Genomic DNA, 17,632 nt, shown 5'->3' on the forward strand with positions numbered 1-17,632 from the left:
TTTACATTGCACGGATCCCACAACATGCGATGGTTTCAACAAGCGATGGTCCGTTTGGAACGGATTACCATCATATGTTGAGGGACCACTGTACTGCTCTCATAGTTCAGTGCCTGCACACAATGAGCTACACCTCTCCCTGCTTTTAGAAGGCTGGGTTATTGACAAATTGAGAGAGAGCTATGTTACCTTGGCTGACTTCAAATTAGAATAGTAAATGTATACAACGGTGCTCAAAATCCTAAAGGTTAAATGTAACAATAATCACTCCCATATATAGGTATAATGGCCCATAAGTAGTAAATGTGTACACATATATTAGAAACAGCAGCAATGCACGGTATGGGTAACCCTCCAAAAGGCTCTTCTATGTTGTATATGACAGTACTTGTTATGCTGTAATTCAGTAATGTCGCACTGGCGGAAATCTTGTGTACAGTCAGTCGTTCCTGTTAGACAGCGGAGCACTTATAACTGAGAGGAGAACAGCCCCGGCCGGCAGCATCTCAACTCTCTGCGTTCAGTATACAGAATGGAAAAAAAGCAGCAAAGTCCTGGGCTTGTGTGACGTCACAATAAAAGCCTGAATTGACCAAAAAAGTTCCTACACGTTACGGAAAGATCACTTTCCTTCCTCAGGGCTGTCAGACTGCCACGGGTTATGCTGCTTTAGAGTGCGTTCACGCGCTATTACTAGCAGCGGGTTGCCCGCTGCGGGAATCCCGTTGCAAGTTATGCTATCTTTGATTTAAATGGGTCCACAGACAGTCCGCAATAGTGTCAGATTTGCGGACTGTCCGCGGACCCATTCAAATGAATGGTAGCGTAACTCGCAGCGGGTTTCCCGCAGCAGGCAACCCACTGCAAGTAATAGCGTGCGAACGCACCCTATAGTGTTTCTGCTGAAGTCTTTACCAGTTCATTCCTTCATAATCACTGCACCTTGAGCCAGCTGTGATGGTGGTTCTGATCTCATTTGTCCAACCAAATCCAGAGCCAGCTATAATGGTGGTTCTGATCTCATTTGTCCTCTCAGCATCATTATTAGTACTATACTATTGCATGTGACTGCATATTATTAACCCCTTAAGGACCGGGGGTTTTTCCGTTTTTGCATTTTCGTTTTTTGCTCCTTGCCTTTAAAAAATCATAACTCTTTCAATTTTGCACCTAAAAATCCATATGATGGCTTATTTTTTGCACCACCAATTCTACTTTGTAATGACGTCAGTCATTGTGCCCAAAAATCTACGGTGAAACTGGAAAAAAAATCATTGTGAGACAAAATTGAAAAAAAAAACGCCATTTTGTAACTTTTGGGGGCTTCCGTTTCTACGTAGTACATTTTTCGGTAAAAATGACACCTTACCTTTATTCTGTAGGTCCATATGATTAAAATGATACCCTACTTATACAGGTTTGAATTTGTCGCACTTCTGGAAAAAATCATAACTTCATGCAGAAAAATGTATACGTTTAAAATTGTCATCTTCTGACCCCTATAACTTTTTTATTTTTCCGTGTATGGGGCGGTATGAGGGCTAATTTTTTGCGCCGTGATCTGAAGTTTTTAACGGTATCATTTTTGCATTGATAGGACTTATTGATCGCTTTTTATTCATTTTTTCATGATATAAAAAGTGACCAAAAATGCACTATTTTGGACTTTGGAATTTTTTTGCGTGCACGCCATTGACCGTGCGGTTTAATTAACGATATATTTTTATAATTCGGACATTTCCGCACGCGGCGATACCATTTATGTTTATTTTTATTTTTATTTACACTGTGTTTTTTCTTTTATAGGAAAAGGGGGGTGATTCAAACTTTTAATAGGGAAGGGGTTAAATGATGTTTATTCACTTTTTTTTTGCACTTTTTTTTTGCAGTATTATAGGTCCCATAGGGACCTATAACACTGCACACACTGATCTTTTACATTGATCACTGGTTTCTCATAAGAAACCAGTGATCGATGATTCTGCCGCATGACTGCTCATGCCTGGATCTCAGGCACTGAGCAGTCATTCGGCGATCGGACAGCGAGGAGGCAGGTAGGGGCCCTCCCGCTGTCCTGTCAGCTGTTCGGGATGCCGCGATTTCACCGCGGCTATCCCGAACAGCCCACTGAGCTAGCCGGCATGCTTTCGGTTTCACTTTAGACGCGGCGTTCAACTTTGAACGCCGCGTCTAAAGGGTTAATAGCGCGCGGCACAGCGATCAATGCCGCGCGCTATTAGCCACGGGTCCCGGCCGTTGTTAGAGGCCGGGCCCGAACCACTATGACGCGGGGCCACGCCGTGGCCCCGCGTTATAGATCGGGAGTGGACACATGACGTTCCAGTACGTCATGTGTCCTTAAGGGGTTAAGTTCAGAGATTGTGCCAACCAGATAACAAATGTAGATAGTTATTAATACTGCTGTTATTGGCTTATAATATGCCAATATTACTCTAATTAGCAGCATAGAAATCATTTTGCAACAGCTGTAGGCACCCTGGTTAGAAAACATTAAATGAATGCAGCTCCTTTGTGCTGCAATGGGTGTGGTGGCTGATGTGTGGGAGGGAGGAATGTAACTTCACACTAACAACCATGGAACTATGGGATGTGTAGTTTAAGAGACCGAACTCCAACAGGAAATACCCAGTTCACAAAAGGATAGCCTGGCAGGTATGTACTAAAATCATCTTATGGTGGATAACCCCTTTAACTTTATGTAAAACTGGTCTTTGGTTCTGAGGTGCCGGAAATGTTAACCCGTAATAGATAAACATAGATAGATATGTGGTAGCGGGGTGTGATGAGGGCAGATGTTGTCTCCCTAGGGGCAGATGTTGTCTCCCTAGGGGCAGATGGCATTAACCCCTTGTATTTGTGAGGCAATGGCGTGGTTTAGCCTATAACCACCCGAAGGTATACCGCTGGATCCTGGGCTAGGCACGGGGGCAATAAAAACTCTGACGCAAAGTTACGAACAACGGTAGCTTTACTAAGGGTAGACAGTTTGTAAAGTCTATACAGTTCAGCCAGGGCCCAAGGAGGTGACGCAGAGACCTTAAGGGCTTGCTGGGACTTGTAGTAGGACTGGACAATTGAATGCAGAATACGCTGACTTGACAGATGACAGGGACTGACTTGACTCATAAAGCTGTGACTTTAGCTTACTTGACGTGATAGTGGCTGCAGGACTTGACTTTTAGGCCCCCAACACTCTGGACTCACACACTAGGCGACTGCACTGGACCTCAGCAGGAAGCAAGAGCAGAGCTCAAAGAGAGAGAAGCTCCACCCAGGGCTTATATGGGGGAGACTAGCAGGGAGCCCATAGGTCACTCTTGGGATCACCTGGTCACTGGTACCTCCTGTGTAACAATCACATGACATATCACATGGTATAACTTTTAAAGGAACATTACATTTTATAACACTTTACATGGTAAAACACACTTACAATGGTGAAACAAGTGCAGGGGGCCTTGGGGACACTGAAGGAGGCTGCCTGACAGGACAGCAGGAGCACAGGGTAACACCTCCCGTACTGGGCCACCACAGATAGGTGATAGATAACAAAATAAATAAATATATAGATGTGACATATACCAGTAATCACAAAATCCACATACAGAAATGGCCCACAGTTATCGGAATGATTTTTCTCCATCCCTGTTGTTTTCCGAAGTTCCCAAGTTTGTAGCCATAGTCTGTCACTACAACAGGCAGTGTGCGTGTAGAGCTGGACACCCTCCTCTTTGCTTTAGATCACCACACAGCATACATGGTGCACAAACAGTTAAAGGGGTTATCCAGGAAAAAAACTTTTTTTATATATCAACTGGCTCCAGAAAGTTAAACAGATTTGTAAATTACTTCTTTTAACAAATCTTAATCCTTTCAGTACTTATGAGCGTCTGAAGTTAAGGTTGTTCTTTTCTGTCTAAGTGCTCTCTGATGACACGTGTTTCAGGAACCGCCCAGTTTAGAAGAGGTTTGCTATGGCTATTTGCTTCTGAACTGGGCAGTTCCTGAGACACGTGTCATCAGAGAGCACTTAGACAGAAAAGAACAACCTTAACTTCAGAAGCTCATTGTTAGGATTCAGCAGGCTGGAGGTGGATCCTCTGTGTCAGCGAGGGATTGGCGTGGACCGTACCGGTGGACCGGTTCTAAGTTGCTACTGGTTGCTAAGGTATTCACCAGAGCCCGCCGCAAAGCGGGATGGTCTTGCTGCGGCGGCAGCAACCAGGTTGTATCCACCGGTAACGGCTCAACCTCGCTGACTGCTGAGAGTGGCGTGGGACAGGAGGACTAGACAGAGGCGAGGTCAGACGTAGCAGAAGGTCAAGGCAGGCGGCAAGGTTCGTAGTCAAGGGTAACGACAGAAGGTCTGGTAACACTGGTAAGGCAATCACAGAAACGCTTTCACTAGGCACAAGGCAACGCAGGGAAGGGGAAGTGAGGTAATATAGGCCTGGAGCAGGTGAGCTAATTACACTGATTGGGCCAGGCACCAATTAGCAGTGCACTGGCCCTTTAAAACTTAGAGAGCTGGCGCGCGCGCGTCCTAGAGAGCGGAGCCGCGCGCGCCAGGACGTGACAGCCGGGGACCGGGACAGGTAAGTAGATTGGGATGCGATCCGCGAGCGAGCGCGTCCCACTATGCGGATCGCGTCCTCGCCGGCAGTGACAGTGCAGTGCTTCCGGTCAGCGGGTCTGACCGGGGCGCTGCAGAGAGGAGAACGCAGCGAGCGCTCCGGGGAGGAGCAGGGACCCGGAGCGCTCGGCGTAACACTCATAAGTACTGAAAGGATTAAGATTTTTTAATATAAGTAATTTACAAATCTGTTTAACTTTCTGGTGCCAGTTGATATATATAAAAAAAAGTTTTTTCCTGGAATACCCCTTTAATGTTAAGGAGCTGCAGCCAGCCAAGAGCTGAGCATGTCGTTCTACACTTGCAGGGAAACAAGCGAGCGGGACATTCTGGAGGTCCCAGTCCTCGGGATGGCCGACATTGTCGATATCCTTAATAAAAAATATTCTGCTGATATTTGGAACCACTCTGTTGGGTATTTTTTTGTCTCTGATTACAGAATGATCAGCAGATTACTATCAGGAGTGAATTAAGGGTACCATGGACCCTGGGCTATTCAGAAAGTGTAGACCCCGTTTTCCAGCACTTCCCTTACCTTCATAATGTACTGTAACTATTAGCCTAGGTTTCCGTACAGGTTTTTTTGTGTTTTTTTTGGGGGGGGAGAAACTGCCACTGCAGTTTTTGAGCCAAAGTCAGAAGTGGATCCAGTAGGAAGGAGAAGTATAAGTCCTCTCTTTATATTTCCCATTCCTTTTGAATACATTTCTGGCTTTGGCTAAAAAATGGCAGTGGCAGTTTAAAAAAAAATGCCAGAGAAAAACCTGTGTGGAAACCTGGCCTTAAGACATCTTATCAGATTTTCTTCTGCAGCACTAACTATATAAATATATATCAGTGCAGCACAAAATACCTATTTAGCAGAACCACAATGGACTAAAACATACAACAAAACACATCAAGCACAGCAGCCAAACACAAGTGACATTAGATCATTTTCCCTAATAAATAAATGACCAAGTCTAATATTTTTTACTTTTAGTACTTATGTGAAAATATAATGTAGTTTTAGGTAACTTTTATGCAGACATTTTTTTTTTGTTATTCTTATTTATCTTACTCATATAAATCTACCACTAAGATAATAGACTGATCATTTTTTTTGACAGTGGGCAAACGTACAATAGCAAATATTTATTTCCTTTAACCTGTTCAGGACCCAAGACGTATGCATACGTCTTGGGACCCTGGTACTTAAGGACCCAGGACGTATGCATACGTCCTGAGTCATTACGGTCTCCGCAGCTTGCCGGGCGGAGATCGGAACAGCATGCCTGCTGAAATCGTTCAGCACGCATGCCGTGCAAATGCCGAATTCACGCAGGCGATCTGCACCGATTCCGGTCATTCGGGTCAATTGTGACCCGATGACCCGGTAATAAATGGTGATTGGCGGTGTACGACTGCCCTCCACCGAGCTGGGCATCCGCCGAGCCATTATCATCAAAAAATAAGGTATGTCCTTACTCCAAAGAAATGTATTTACAAATATTTGGGGGGTCGTTTCTGCTATTAACCCTTGTAAAAATGAAAAATTTTGGGGAAACTCATTTTAGTGAAATTTTTTTTTTTTTACATATGCAAAAGTCGTGGAACCTCTGTGGGGTATTAAGGCTTACTTTACCCCTTGTTACGTTCCTCAAGGGGTCTAGTTTCCAAAATGGTATGCCATGTGTTTTTTTTTTTTTTGCTGTCCTGGCACCATAGGGGCTTCCTAAATGCGACAAGTCCCGCCCCGATTTCAGCAAAGTTTGCAAATGTGACTCCTTCTCTTCTGAGCATTGTAGCGCTCCTGCAGTACACTTCAGGTCCACTTATGGGGTACTTCCTTACTCAGAAGAGATGGGGTTACAAATTTTGGGGGGTCTTTTCTGCTATTAACCCTTGCAAAAATTTTTAATTTTGGGGAAAACCCTGTGGGGTATTTAGGCTCACTTTATTCCTTGTTACATTCCTCAAGGGGTCTAGTTTCCAAAATGGTATGCCATGTGTTTTTTTTTTGCTGTCCTGGCACCATAGCGGCTTCCTAAATGCGACATGCCCTGAGCAAAATTTGCTCTCAAAAAGCCAAATATGACTCCTTCTCTTCTGAGCATTGTAGTTCGCCTGTAGTGCCCTTCAGGTCAACTTATGGGGTACCTCCATACTCAGAAGAGATGGGGTTACAAATTTTGGGGGGTACTTTCTGCTATTAACCCTTGCAAAAATGTGACATTTGGGGGGAAACACACATTTAAGTGAAATTTTTTTTTTTTTTTTTTTTACATATGCAAAAGTCGTGAAACCCCTGTGGGGTATTAAGGCTCACTTTATTCCTTGTTACATTCCTCAAGGGGTCTAGTTTCCAAAATGGTATGCCATGTGTTTTTTTTTGCTGTCCTGGCACCATAGCGGCTTCCTAAATGCGACATGCCCCCGAGCAAAATTTGCTCTCAAAAAGCCAAATATGACTCCTTCTCTTCTGAGCATTGTAGTTCGCCTGTAGTGCCCTTCAGGTCAACTTATGGGGTACCTCCATACTCAGAAGAGATGGGGTTACAAATTTTGGGGGGTACTTTCTGCTATTAACCCTTGCAAAAATGTGACATTTGGGGGGAAACACACATTTAAGTGAAAAATTTTTTTTTTTTTTTTTTTTTTACATATGCAAAAGTCGTGAAACCCCTGTGGGGTATTAAGGCTCACTTTATTCCTTGTTACATTCCTCAAGGGGTCTAGTTTCCAAAATGGTATGCCATGTGTTTTTTTTGCTGTCCTGGCACCATAGCGGCTTCCTAAATGCGACATGCCCCCGAGCAAAATTTGCTCTCAAAAAGCCAAATATGACTCCTTCTCTTCTGAGCATTGTAGTTCGCCTGTAGTGCCCTTCAGGTCAACTTATGGGGTACCTCCATACTCAGAAGAGATGGGGTTACAAATTTTGGGGGGTACTTTCTGCTATTAACCCTTGCAAAAATGTGACATTTGGGGGGAAACACACATTTAAGTGAAATTTTTTTTTTTTTTTTTTTTTTACATATGCAAAAGTCGTGAAACCCCTGTGGGGTATTAAGGCTCACTTTATTCCTTGTTACATTCCTCAAGGGGTCTAGTTTCCAAAATGGTATGCCATGTGTTTTTTTTTGCTGTCCTGGCACCATAGCGGCTTCCTAAATGCGACATGCCCCCGAGCAAAATTTGCTCTCAAAAAGCCAAATATGACTCCTTCTCTTCTGAGCATTGTAGTTCGCCTGTAGTGCCCTTCAGGTCAACTTATGGGGTACCTCCATACTCAGAAGAGATGGGGTTACAAATTTTGGGGGGTACTTTCTGCTATTAACCCTTGCAAAAATGTGAAATTTGGGGGGAAACGTATATTTTAGTGAAATTTTTTTATTTATTTTTTTACATATGCAAAAGTCGTGAAACACCTGTGGGGTATTAAGGCTCACTTAATTCCTTGTTATGTTCCTCAAGGGGTCTAGTTTCCAAAATGGTATGCCATGTGTTTTTTTTTGCTGTTCTGGCACCATAGGGGCTTCCTAAATGCAACATGCCCCCCAAAAACCTTTTCAGAAAAACGTACTCTCCAAAATCCCCTTGTCGCTCCTTCGCTTCTGAGCCGTCTACTGCGCCCGCCGAACAATTTACATAGACATATGAGGTACGTGCTTACTCGAGAGAAATTGGGATACAAATATAAGTATACATTTTCTCCTTTTACCCCTTGTAAAAATTCAAAAATTGGATCTACAAGAACATGCGAGTGTAAAAAATGAAGTTTGTGAATTTTCTCCTTCACTTTGCTGCTATTCCTGTGAAACACCTAAAGGGTTAAAACACTTACTGAATGTCATTTTGAATACTTTGGGGGTGCAGTTTTTATAATGGGGTCATTTGTGGGGTATTTCTAATATGAAGACCCTTCAAATCTACTTCAAACCTGAACAGGTCCCTGAAAAATAGTGAGTTAGAAAATTTTGTGAAAAATTGGAAAATTGCTGCTGAACTTTGAAGCCCTCTGGTGTCTTCCAAAAGTAAAAACATGTCAATTTTATGATGCAAACATAAAGTAGACATATTGGAAATGTGAATTTAAAAAAATGTATTTGGAATATCCATTTTCCTTACAAGCAGAGAGCTTCAAAGTTAGAAAAATGCAAAATTTTCAAATTTTTCATAAAATTTTGGGATTTTTCACCAAAAAAGGATGCAAGTTACCATAAAATTTTTACCACTGTGTTAAAGTAGAATATGTCACGAAAAAAACAATCTCGGAATCAGAATGATAACTAAAAGCATTCCAGAGTTATTAATGTTTAAAGCGACAGTGGTCAGATGTTCAAAAAACGCTCTGGTCCTGAGGTGTAAAATGGCTGGGTCCTTAAGGGGTTAATGTATAGAGTATAAGGCTGATCTGGGAAAGTGTTCAAGGCCAGTTTAATTATTTATTCTTTATTTATCTTTTGTTTTGTTTTTGAAGGTTAGAATGTGTCATGTGTCATGTGAGAATGTTTTTTATTTTACTCCTGTCTTGCAATAATTTTTGTATATTAACCTTTCACAGTAACACAAATGAATAATTGCAGTATTCACACAGGAAACACAGAGTTCATCCTCACAGGTCTGACTGATGACTCTTACCTACAGATTGTTCTCTTCCTGGTGTTCCTGATACTTTACATTTTTGCTGTTCTGGGAAATGTAGGGATCATTGTAACCATAAAGCTCGGGGCTAATTTGCAGACTCCAATGTATTTCTTTGTCAGCCAGTTGGCAATGCTCGATCTTTTCTACAGTTCTGTTATATCTCCAAACACATTGGCAAACTTTACCCGGAGTATTAAAACCATATCCATCCGTGGATGTGCCACACAGTTGTTCTTATTCGGAGGTTCAGCATCCACCGAGAGTTATTTATTAGCAGCCATGGCCTATGATCGGTTTGTAGCAATACGCCAGCCTTTGCTTTATGTAACTATTATGTCTAAAACAGTATGTAGATTATTGGTGTTTGGTGCATATTTTGCAGGTTTTTTGAACTCTTTAATCCACATCAGTTTAACGTTTTCCTTAAAATATTGGAAAGCCAATGTGATCGACCATTTCTATTGTGATATTCCACCTCTCTTTAAATTAACATGTTCTGATACATTTCTGAACTGGGTGGTCATTTTACTTTTTGGAGGATTGACTTCTGTTATTTGCATTTCCACCATCCTATATTCCTATTTAAATATTCTGGTAACTATTTTAAGGATTAATTCCTCAAAAGGAAGAAATAAAGCCTTTTCGACCTGCACATCTCACCTGACCTGTATCTGTATATTTTACACCACTCTCATGCTCACATATCTCAGACCTCCATCAGATGTTTTGCCAATAAATGATAAACTAATCTCTGTCTTTTACACAGTAGTCATTCCAACAATAAATCCAATAATTTACAGTTTCCGAAATACTGATGTCAAAATTGCTGTGAAAAAAATTTTCAGTAAATATTTTAGGGTAAATACTTTAAATATATAACAGGGTTAAGATTATGTTAAAACAGGTAGTTAAAATATTCCTAAGGCTGGGCTCACACATTGGAAAATGACCTTTAAAATATGCCACTTTTGTAATATACTTTCATAGTGCACATCTTTACATGAAAACTACAGTATTTTGTTATTGATTTTAGCCTAGGGCTGGTTTGACACAAACCATTCTTGTGTTCATATTAGGCTGTGCTCCCACTAAGTATTTTTAGCAGTATTCGCCATCTAAAAAAAATTGCTGTTTTTCATGAATACTTTTAAAAAATTGCCATAAATGTAGCCTCTTTTTTCTTCCACTTGCTTATTTTTTTTAGTTTTGCTACAGGAAACCCTGTTGTGCCATTTCAAAATGGATGAAAACTCCAAAAAATACTGTACAAAGAAAACATTTAACAAACAGATGTTTTTTGAGCCAAGAAAAAGGATCTTGCCCTTAATTTTATGTCCATAAAATGTTTAGGAATGGAAATGACCTGCCATTTAAATAATTGGACTTAAAAGGCTAAATGCAGCCATTTTTACTCTTGTGGCCTGAGAACTAATCCAAGACATAAGACTCTGGTGGTAGATTTCTTGAGACAGTATCTAGTTGGGAAATGCTATTCTCACACTTCTGTTTAGGAAGGGAATTGTTATTCGGTAACAGAACCATCCACATTTTGTGTGAACTTAGCTAAAGGCCACAAGTCCTGGCCTGACTGTGGACCTAATGACCCACAGTAAGGCTGTGTTCACATGTTGCGCTATTTTACAGAAAATAACGCCAAAAAAATGCTTAAAAAAGCCACCCAAAACTATTGTAAAAAATGCATAAAAATGCATGTTTTCTTTTTACAAGCCAAAGAATCGGTTAAAGTTAGCCTTTCCTGTAACAATGATATTAAAGGGGTACTCCATTGGAACACAATTTTTTTAAAATCAACTGGTGCCAAAAAGTTAAACAGATTTGTAAATGACTTCTATTTAAAATTGTAACCCATCAAGTACTTATCAGCTGCTGTATGTTCGAGATAAAGTTATTTTCTTTTCGAAATTCCTTTCTGTCTGACCACAGTTCTCTCTGCTGACAACTCTGTCTATTTTAGGAGCTGTCCAGAGTAGTAGCACATCCCCATAGGAAACCTCTTCTGCTCTGGACAGTTCCTGACATGGACAGAGGTGTCAGCAGAGAGCACTGTGGTCAGACAGAAAGGAAATTCGAAAAGAAAAGAACTTCCTGTGGAGTGTACAGCAGCTAAGTACTGGAAGGATTAAGATTTTTAAATAGGAGTAATTTACAAATCTGTTTAACTTTCTGGCACCAGTTGATTTAAAAAAAAAAATATTTTCCAGGGGAGTACCCCTTTAATGCTAGCAAGGTAATATGTATGGGGGGTGGTTCTGAAATTTCTGACTGTCCTGTGATGTCTAGGAATATGGAATTAGTTATGTTATTGTTAACATGATAGATCTATTGTTGTGCGGACAGATAAACTCATGTCAGAAGTGTCTGGCAGCAGCTTGTCTTGCATTCTCCTTTAAAATAAACATGCACATTCAGATGTGTCAAACATGCATGTTTATAGGGAAAGTGAACGAGATGACTGTCAAGCAAATCATTGTCCAGCCAACAGCTGTCTTGGGTACATAGCTATCTGTAGGTGAATCAACAACACTGTATTGTATCCAGTCATCATGGGTTGTTCTCAGTAGGTAGATACCCCCCAGTTAGGTTGTTTAGGTTGCCCCCAATAGGTACATAACTTTCCCCCATTAAGTAGATGCCCCGAGTAGATAGATACCCTCCCCCCCAATTAGATAGAAGCACCCAGTAGGTACAACCCCCCCTCCCCAGTAGGTAGTAAATTCCCCCAATAAGGTTCATAAGGTTTATGTGCCCAGTAGGTAGATAATCTACTACAGTATTAGGTAGAAGCTTTCCAGTTGGTACATAATTCTCCCATTAGGTAATGGCCCAAAGTAGGAAGATAATTCCCCTCATAGGTAAATGCACCCAGTTGGTAGAAAATTTACTTCCATTAGGTAAAAGCCCTCAGTAGGTATATATTTTACCCATAAGGTAAATACCCCAAGTAAGTACATTACCTAATGTGGAGGGGGGGGGGGTAGGTTGACATCCCATAGATATTCCTCTGCATTAACCTCTTGGGGACCACAGGCGTATGGATACGCTCTTGCGTCCTGGTACTTCAGGACCAAGGGCGTACCTGTATGCCCGTGGGAATTTCGGTCCTCGCCGCTAGCTGGTCGTGGACCGGACAGGGGTGCCTGCTGAAATCATTCAGCAGGCACCCCATGCAAACCCCTGGGGGTGGTCCTGAGACCCCCCCAGATCGGCGATTTGCTGCGTTTCCAGGATGATCGGGTTTCTGGCAACCCGATAGCCTGGAAAATAGGGATGAACAGAGCTGTCAGAGACTGCTCCTATCATCCTGAAGGATAGGAGCAAGGTGGCAGTGGTGCCACCTCCTCCTATTCCCTGACATCGATCAGTTAGGACTAACTGACCAATGGCAGTTGGGGGTGGGGGTGTTTACAGTTCAGATCCCCGCTCTACCCGCCCCTGGATGTCAGGGCAGAGCGGGGAGAAGATGGCGGCGATACCTGAGGCATCGGCGGCGGGGACCTACTGCATCGGCGGCGGGGACCTGTGGCATCGGCGGCGGGGACCTGTGGTATCGGCGGCAGAACCTGTGGTAAGCAGGCGGCGGAGACAGCGGTGGAGGCAGTAGTAAAGATCGCCTCCACCGCTGCCTTCTAGGAATTGCCAGACTACAACTCCCAGCATGCCCAGAGAGCCAAAGACGATGGTGTCCAAACCAGTTGTTACAAAACTAAAACTCCAAGCATGCTCAGACTGCCCAGGCATGCTGGGAGTTGTAGTTTGGCAACATCTGAAGGGCCAGATGTTGCCAAACTAAAACTCCCAGCATGCCTGGGCATGCTTGGAGTTGTAGTTTTGAATACCCCATATGTGAATGTAAAGTGCTCTGCGGTGAACTACAATGCTCAGAAGAGAAGGAGCGCCATTGGGCTTTGGAGAGAGAAATTGTTTGCCATGGAAGTCGGGGGCCATGTGCATTTACAAAGCCCCAATGGGGCAAGAACAGTGCCCCCCCCCCCCCACATGTGACCCCATTTTGGAAACTACACCCCTCACAGAATTTAATAAAGGGTTCAGTGAGTATTTACACCCCACTGGCGTTTGACAGATATTTGGAACAGTGGGCTGTGCAAATTAAAAATTAAATTTTTCATTTTCACGGACCACTGTTCAAAAAATCTGTCAGACACCTGTGGGGCGTAAATGCTCACTGCACCCCTTGTTACGTTCCATGAGGGGTGTAGTTTCCAAAATGAGGTCACATGTGTGGGGGTCCACTGTTTTGGCACCATGGGGGCTTTGTAAATGCACATGGCCTTCAATTCCAGACACATTCTCTCTCTAAAAGCCCAATGGCGCTCCTTCTCTTCTGAGCATTGTAGTTCACACACACAGCACTTTACATCTACATATGAGGTATTTTCATACTCAGAAGAAATGGGGTTACAAATTATGGGGCTTTTATCCTATTACCTATTGTGAAAATGATAAATTTGAGATAACACCAGCATTTTAGTGAAAAAATAAAAAATTAATTTTCACGTCCAACTTCAAGGAAAAATTTACACCTGTGGGGTGTAAATGCTCACTATACCCCTTGTTACATTCCGTGAGTGGTGTAGTTTCCAAAATGTTTTTTTTTTTTTTGTATTTATGTCAGAACCGCTGTAACGGTCAGCCACCCCTTTGCAAATCACCTCAAATGTACATGGCGCTTTCACTCCTGAGCCTTGTTGTGCACCCGCAGAGCATTTTACGTCCACATATGGGCTATTTCCGGGAGAAATTGCGTTAAAAGTTATGGGGGTCTTTTTTTCCTTTAACTTCTTGTGGAAATGAAAAGTATGGGGCAACACCAGCATGTTAGTGTAAAAAGTTGTAAACTTTTTTTTTACAATAACATGCTGGAGTAGATCCCAACTTTACCTTTTTATAAGGGGTAAAAGGAGAAAATGCTCCCCAAAATTTGTTAGGCAATTTTTCCCGAGTACAGAAATACCCCATATGTGGCCCTAAACTGTAGCCTTGAAATACGACAGGACTCTGAAGTGAGAGAGCGCAATGCGCATTTGAGGCCTAAATTAGGGATTTCCATAGGGACTGACCTGGATGTAAGAATTACACTTGCCTACGATATCAAAATTATCCTACGGCAGTGTTTCCCAAACAGGGTGCCTCCAGCTGTTGCAAAACTCCAAGTTACAAAACTGTCCGGCAACACTGGGAGTTGTTATTTTGCAACAGCTGGAGGCTCCATTTTGGAAACATAGCCGTACCAGACTTTTCTAATTTTTATTGGGGGGGGGGGGGGGGGGGGGGTAACTGTGGGGGGGGGGGGGGGGTAACTGTGTAGGGGTATGTGTATGTGTAGTGTTTTACTTTTTATTTTTGGTAGTGTAGTGTTGTGTTTTTAGGGTACACTCACATGGCTAGGGTTCACAGCGAGTTTTCCCGCTAGGAGTTTGAGCTGCAGCGGAAAATTTGCCACAGCTCAAACTTGGACAGAGAATCTCCGTGTAAACCCACCTGTGTGAATGACAGCCAAAGGGCATGCTGGGAGTTGTAGTTTGCAACATCTGGAGGCACACTGGTTGCAAAACACAGAGTTTGTTACTTAACTCAGTGTTTCCCAACTTGAGTGCCTCCAGCTGTTGCAAAACAACTCCCAGCATGCATGGTCTGTCAATGCATGCTGGTAGTTATAGTTTTGTCCAAGCTGTAGCCCTCCAGATCTTGCAAAACTACAATTCCAAGCATGCCCAGACTGCCCAGGCAGTAGTTTTGCAACATCTGGAGGGCTACAGTTTGGACACCACTACACAGTGGTCTCCAAACTGTTCTCCTCCAGTTTCATAACTACAACTCCCAACATGCCCTTCGGCTGTCTGGGTATGCAGGGAGTTGTAGTTTTCTAACAACTGGAGGCACACTGGTTGGGAAACATTGTCTGTTTCCTAACTCAGTGTTTCCCAACCCATGTGCCTCCAGCTGTTGCAAAACTATAACTCCCAGCATGCATTGACAGACCATGCATGCTGGGAGTTGTAGTTTTGCAACAGCTGGAGGCACACAAGTTAGGAAACACTGAGTTAAGTAACAAACTCTGTGCTTTGCAACCAGTGGGCCTCCAGATGTTGCAAACTACAACTCCCAGCATGCTCTTTGGCTGTCATTCACACAGGCAGGTTTACAGTGAGATTCTTGCTGCAAGTTTGAGCTGTGGCAAATTTTCCACTGCAGCTCAAACTCCTAGCGGGAAACTTGCTGTGAACCCCCGCCGTATAAATGTACCCTAAAAACACTACACAAAATAAAAAGTGAAACACTACATATACATATACCCCTACACAGTTACCCCCCCCCCCCCACACCCCCATAAAAATGAGAAACGTCTGGTATGGAAGTGTTTCTAAAACGCAGCCTCCAGCTGTTGCAAAACAACAACTTCCAGTGTTGCCGAACAGTTTTGTAACTGGGAGTTTTGCAACAGCTGGAGGCACCCTGTTTGGGGAACACTGCCGTAGGGTAACTTTTATATTGGAGGCAAGTGTAATTCTTACATCCAGGTCAGTCCCTATGCAAATCCCTAATTTAGGCCTCAAATGCACATGGCGCTCTCTCACTTCGGAGCCCCTGTCGTATTTCAAGGCTACAGTTTAGGGCCACATATGGGGTATTTCTGTACTCGGGAAAAATTGCCCAGACTCACCCCTTACCCCTTATGAAAAGGTTAAGTTGGGGTCTACTCCAGCATGTTATTGTAAAAACAATTAAAATTTTTTACACTCACATGCTGGTGTTGCCCCATACTTTTCATTTTCACAAGAAGTAAAAGGAAAAAAAGACCCCCATAACTTTTAACCCAATTTCTCCCGAGTACGGAAATACCGCATATGTGGACGTAAAGTGCTCTGCGGGCGCACAACAAGGCTCAGGAGTGAAAGCGCCACGTACATTTGAGGTGATTTGCAGAGGGGTGGCTGATTGTTACAGTGGTTCTGACATAAACGCAAAAAATAAAAAAAACAACACCACATGTGACCCCATTTTGGAAACTACACCAATGTAACAAGGGGTATAGTGAGCATTTACACCATATTTTTCACTAAAATGCTGGTGTTATCCCAAATTTTTCAATTTCACAATAGGTAATAGGAAAAAAGCCCCATCATTTGTAACCCCATTTCTTCTGAGTATGGAAATACCCCATATGTAGATGTAAAGTGCTGTGCGGGCGAACTACAATGCTCAGAAGAGAAGGAGCGCCATTGGGCTTTTGGAGAGAGAAGGTGTCTGGAATTGAAGGCCATGTGCGTTTACAAAGCCCCCATGGTGCCAGAACAGTGGACCCCCACACATGTGACCCCATTTTGGAAACTACACCCCTCATGGAAACGTAACAAGGGGTGCAGTGAGCCTTTACACCCCACAGCTGTCTGACAGATTTTTTGCACAGTGGTCCGTGAAAATGAAAAATTAAATTTTTAATTTGCACATCCCACTGTTCCAAAGATCTGTCAAACGCCAGTGGGGTATAAATGTTCACTGCAGCCCTTATTAAATTCTGTGGGGGGGGGGGGGTTCCAAAATGTCTGTGTGTGTGTGGGGGGGGGGGGGGGACTGTTCTGGCACAATGGCCCCCCCCCCCCGACTTCCATTCCAAACAATTTCTCTCTCCAAAAGCCCAATGGCGCTCCTTCTCTTCTGAGCATTGTAGTTCACCCGCAGAGCACTTTACATCCACATGTAAATACCTGTGGGGTGTTAAGGCTCACTGTATGCCTTGTTATGTTCCTTGAGGGGTGTAGTTTCCAAAATAGTATGCCATGTAGTTTCCATAGGGGCTTCCTAAATGCGACATGCCCCCCAAAAACCATTTCAGAAAAATTAGCTTTCCAGAAGCCTAATGTGACTCCTTCTTTCCTGATCATTGTAGTGCGCTCACAGTGCACTTCATGTCCACACATGGGGTATTTCCATACTCAGAAGAGATGGAGTTACACATTTTGGGGGGCATTTTCTCCTATTACCCTTTGTAAAAATGTAAGATTTTGGGGAAAAACCAGCATTTTAGTGAAATTTTTTTTTTCATGTACACATCCAAATCTAACGAAAAGTCGTCAAACACCTGTGGGGTGTTAAGGCTCACTGTACCCCTTGTTACGTTCCTTGAGGGGTGTAGTTTCCAAAATAGCATGCCATGTGTTTTTGTTTTTGCTGTTATGGCACCATAGGGGCTTCATAAATGTGGCATGCACCCCAAAAAACCATTTCAGAAAAACTCTCCAAAATCCCATTGTCGCTCCTTCCCTTCTGAGCCCTCTAGTGCACCCACAGAGCACTTTCCATCTACAA

At 43.0% G+C, this 17,632-nt stretch overlaps 2 protein-coding genes across 2 annotated transcripts in view; both read left to right on the forward strand.

Moving 5' to 3' along the window:
* The first annotated feature begins 9,208 nt into the window (after positions 1-9,208).
* LOC130357392 (olfactory receptor 1019-like) lies at positions 9,209-10,162 on the forward strand. Its single transcript, XM_056560084.1, has one exon. It carries the CDS (start codon positions 9,209-9,211, stop codon positions 10,160-10,162), a length of 954 nt encoding a protein of 317 aa, XP_056416059.1.
* Positions 10,163-12,742: 2,580 nt separating this feature from the next.
* Positions 12,743-17,632, forward strand: part of LOC130357393 (olfactory receptor 1020-like) — a 25,619-nt gene continuing 20,729 nt past the window's right edge. The window contains exon 1 of the mRNA XM_056560085.1: positions 12,743-12,869. The gene's annotated coding sequence lies outside the window, so the exon portion shown is untranslated. The remainder of the gene's footprint in view (positions 12,870-17,632) is intronic.

This window comes from Hyla sarda, chromosome 2 (assembly GCF_029499605.1).
Source record: "Hyla sarda isolate aHylSar1 chromosome 2, aHylSar1.hap1, whole genome shotgun sequence".
Lineage (NCBI taxonomy): Eukaryota > Metazoa > Chordata > Amphibia > Anura > Hylidae > Hyla > Hyla sarda.

Coding starts and splice junctions, on each gene's coding strand:
- LOC130357392 (XM_056560084.1), top strand. CDS start 9,209: ATGAATAATTGCAGTATTCACACAGGAAACACAGAGTTCATCCTCACA.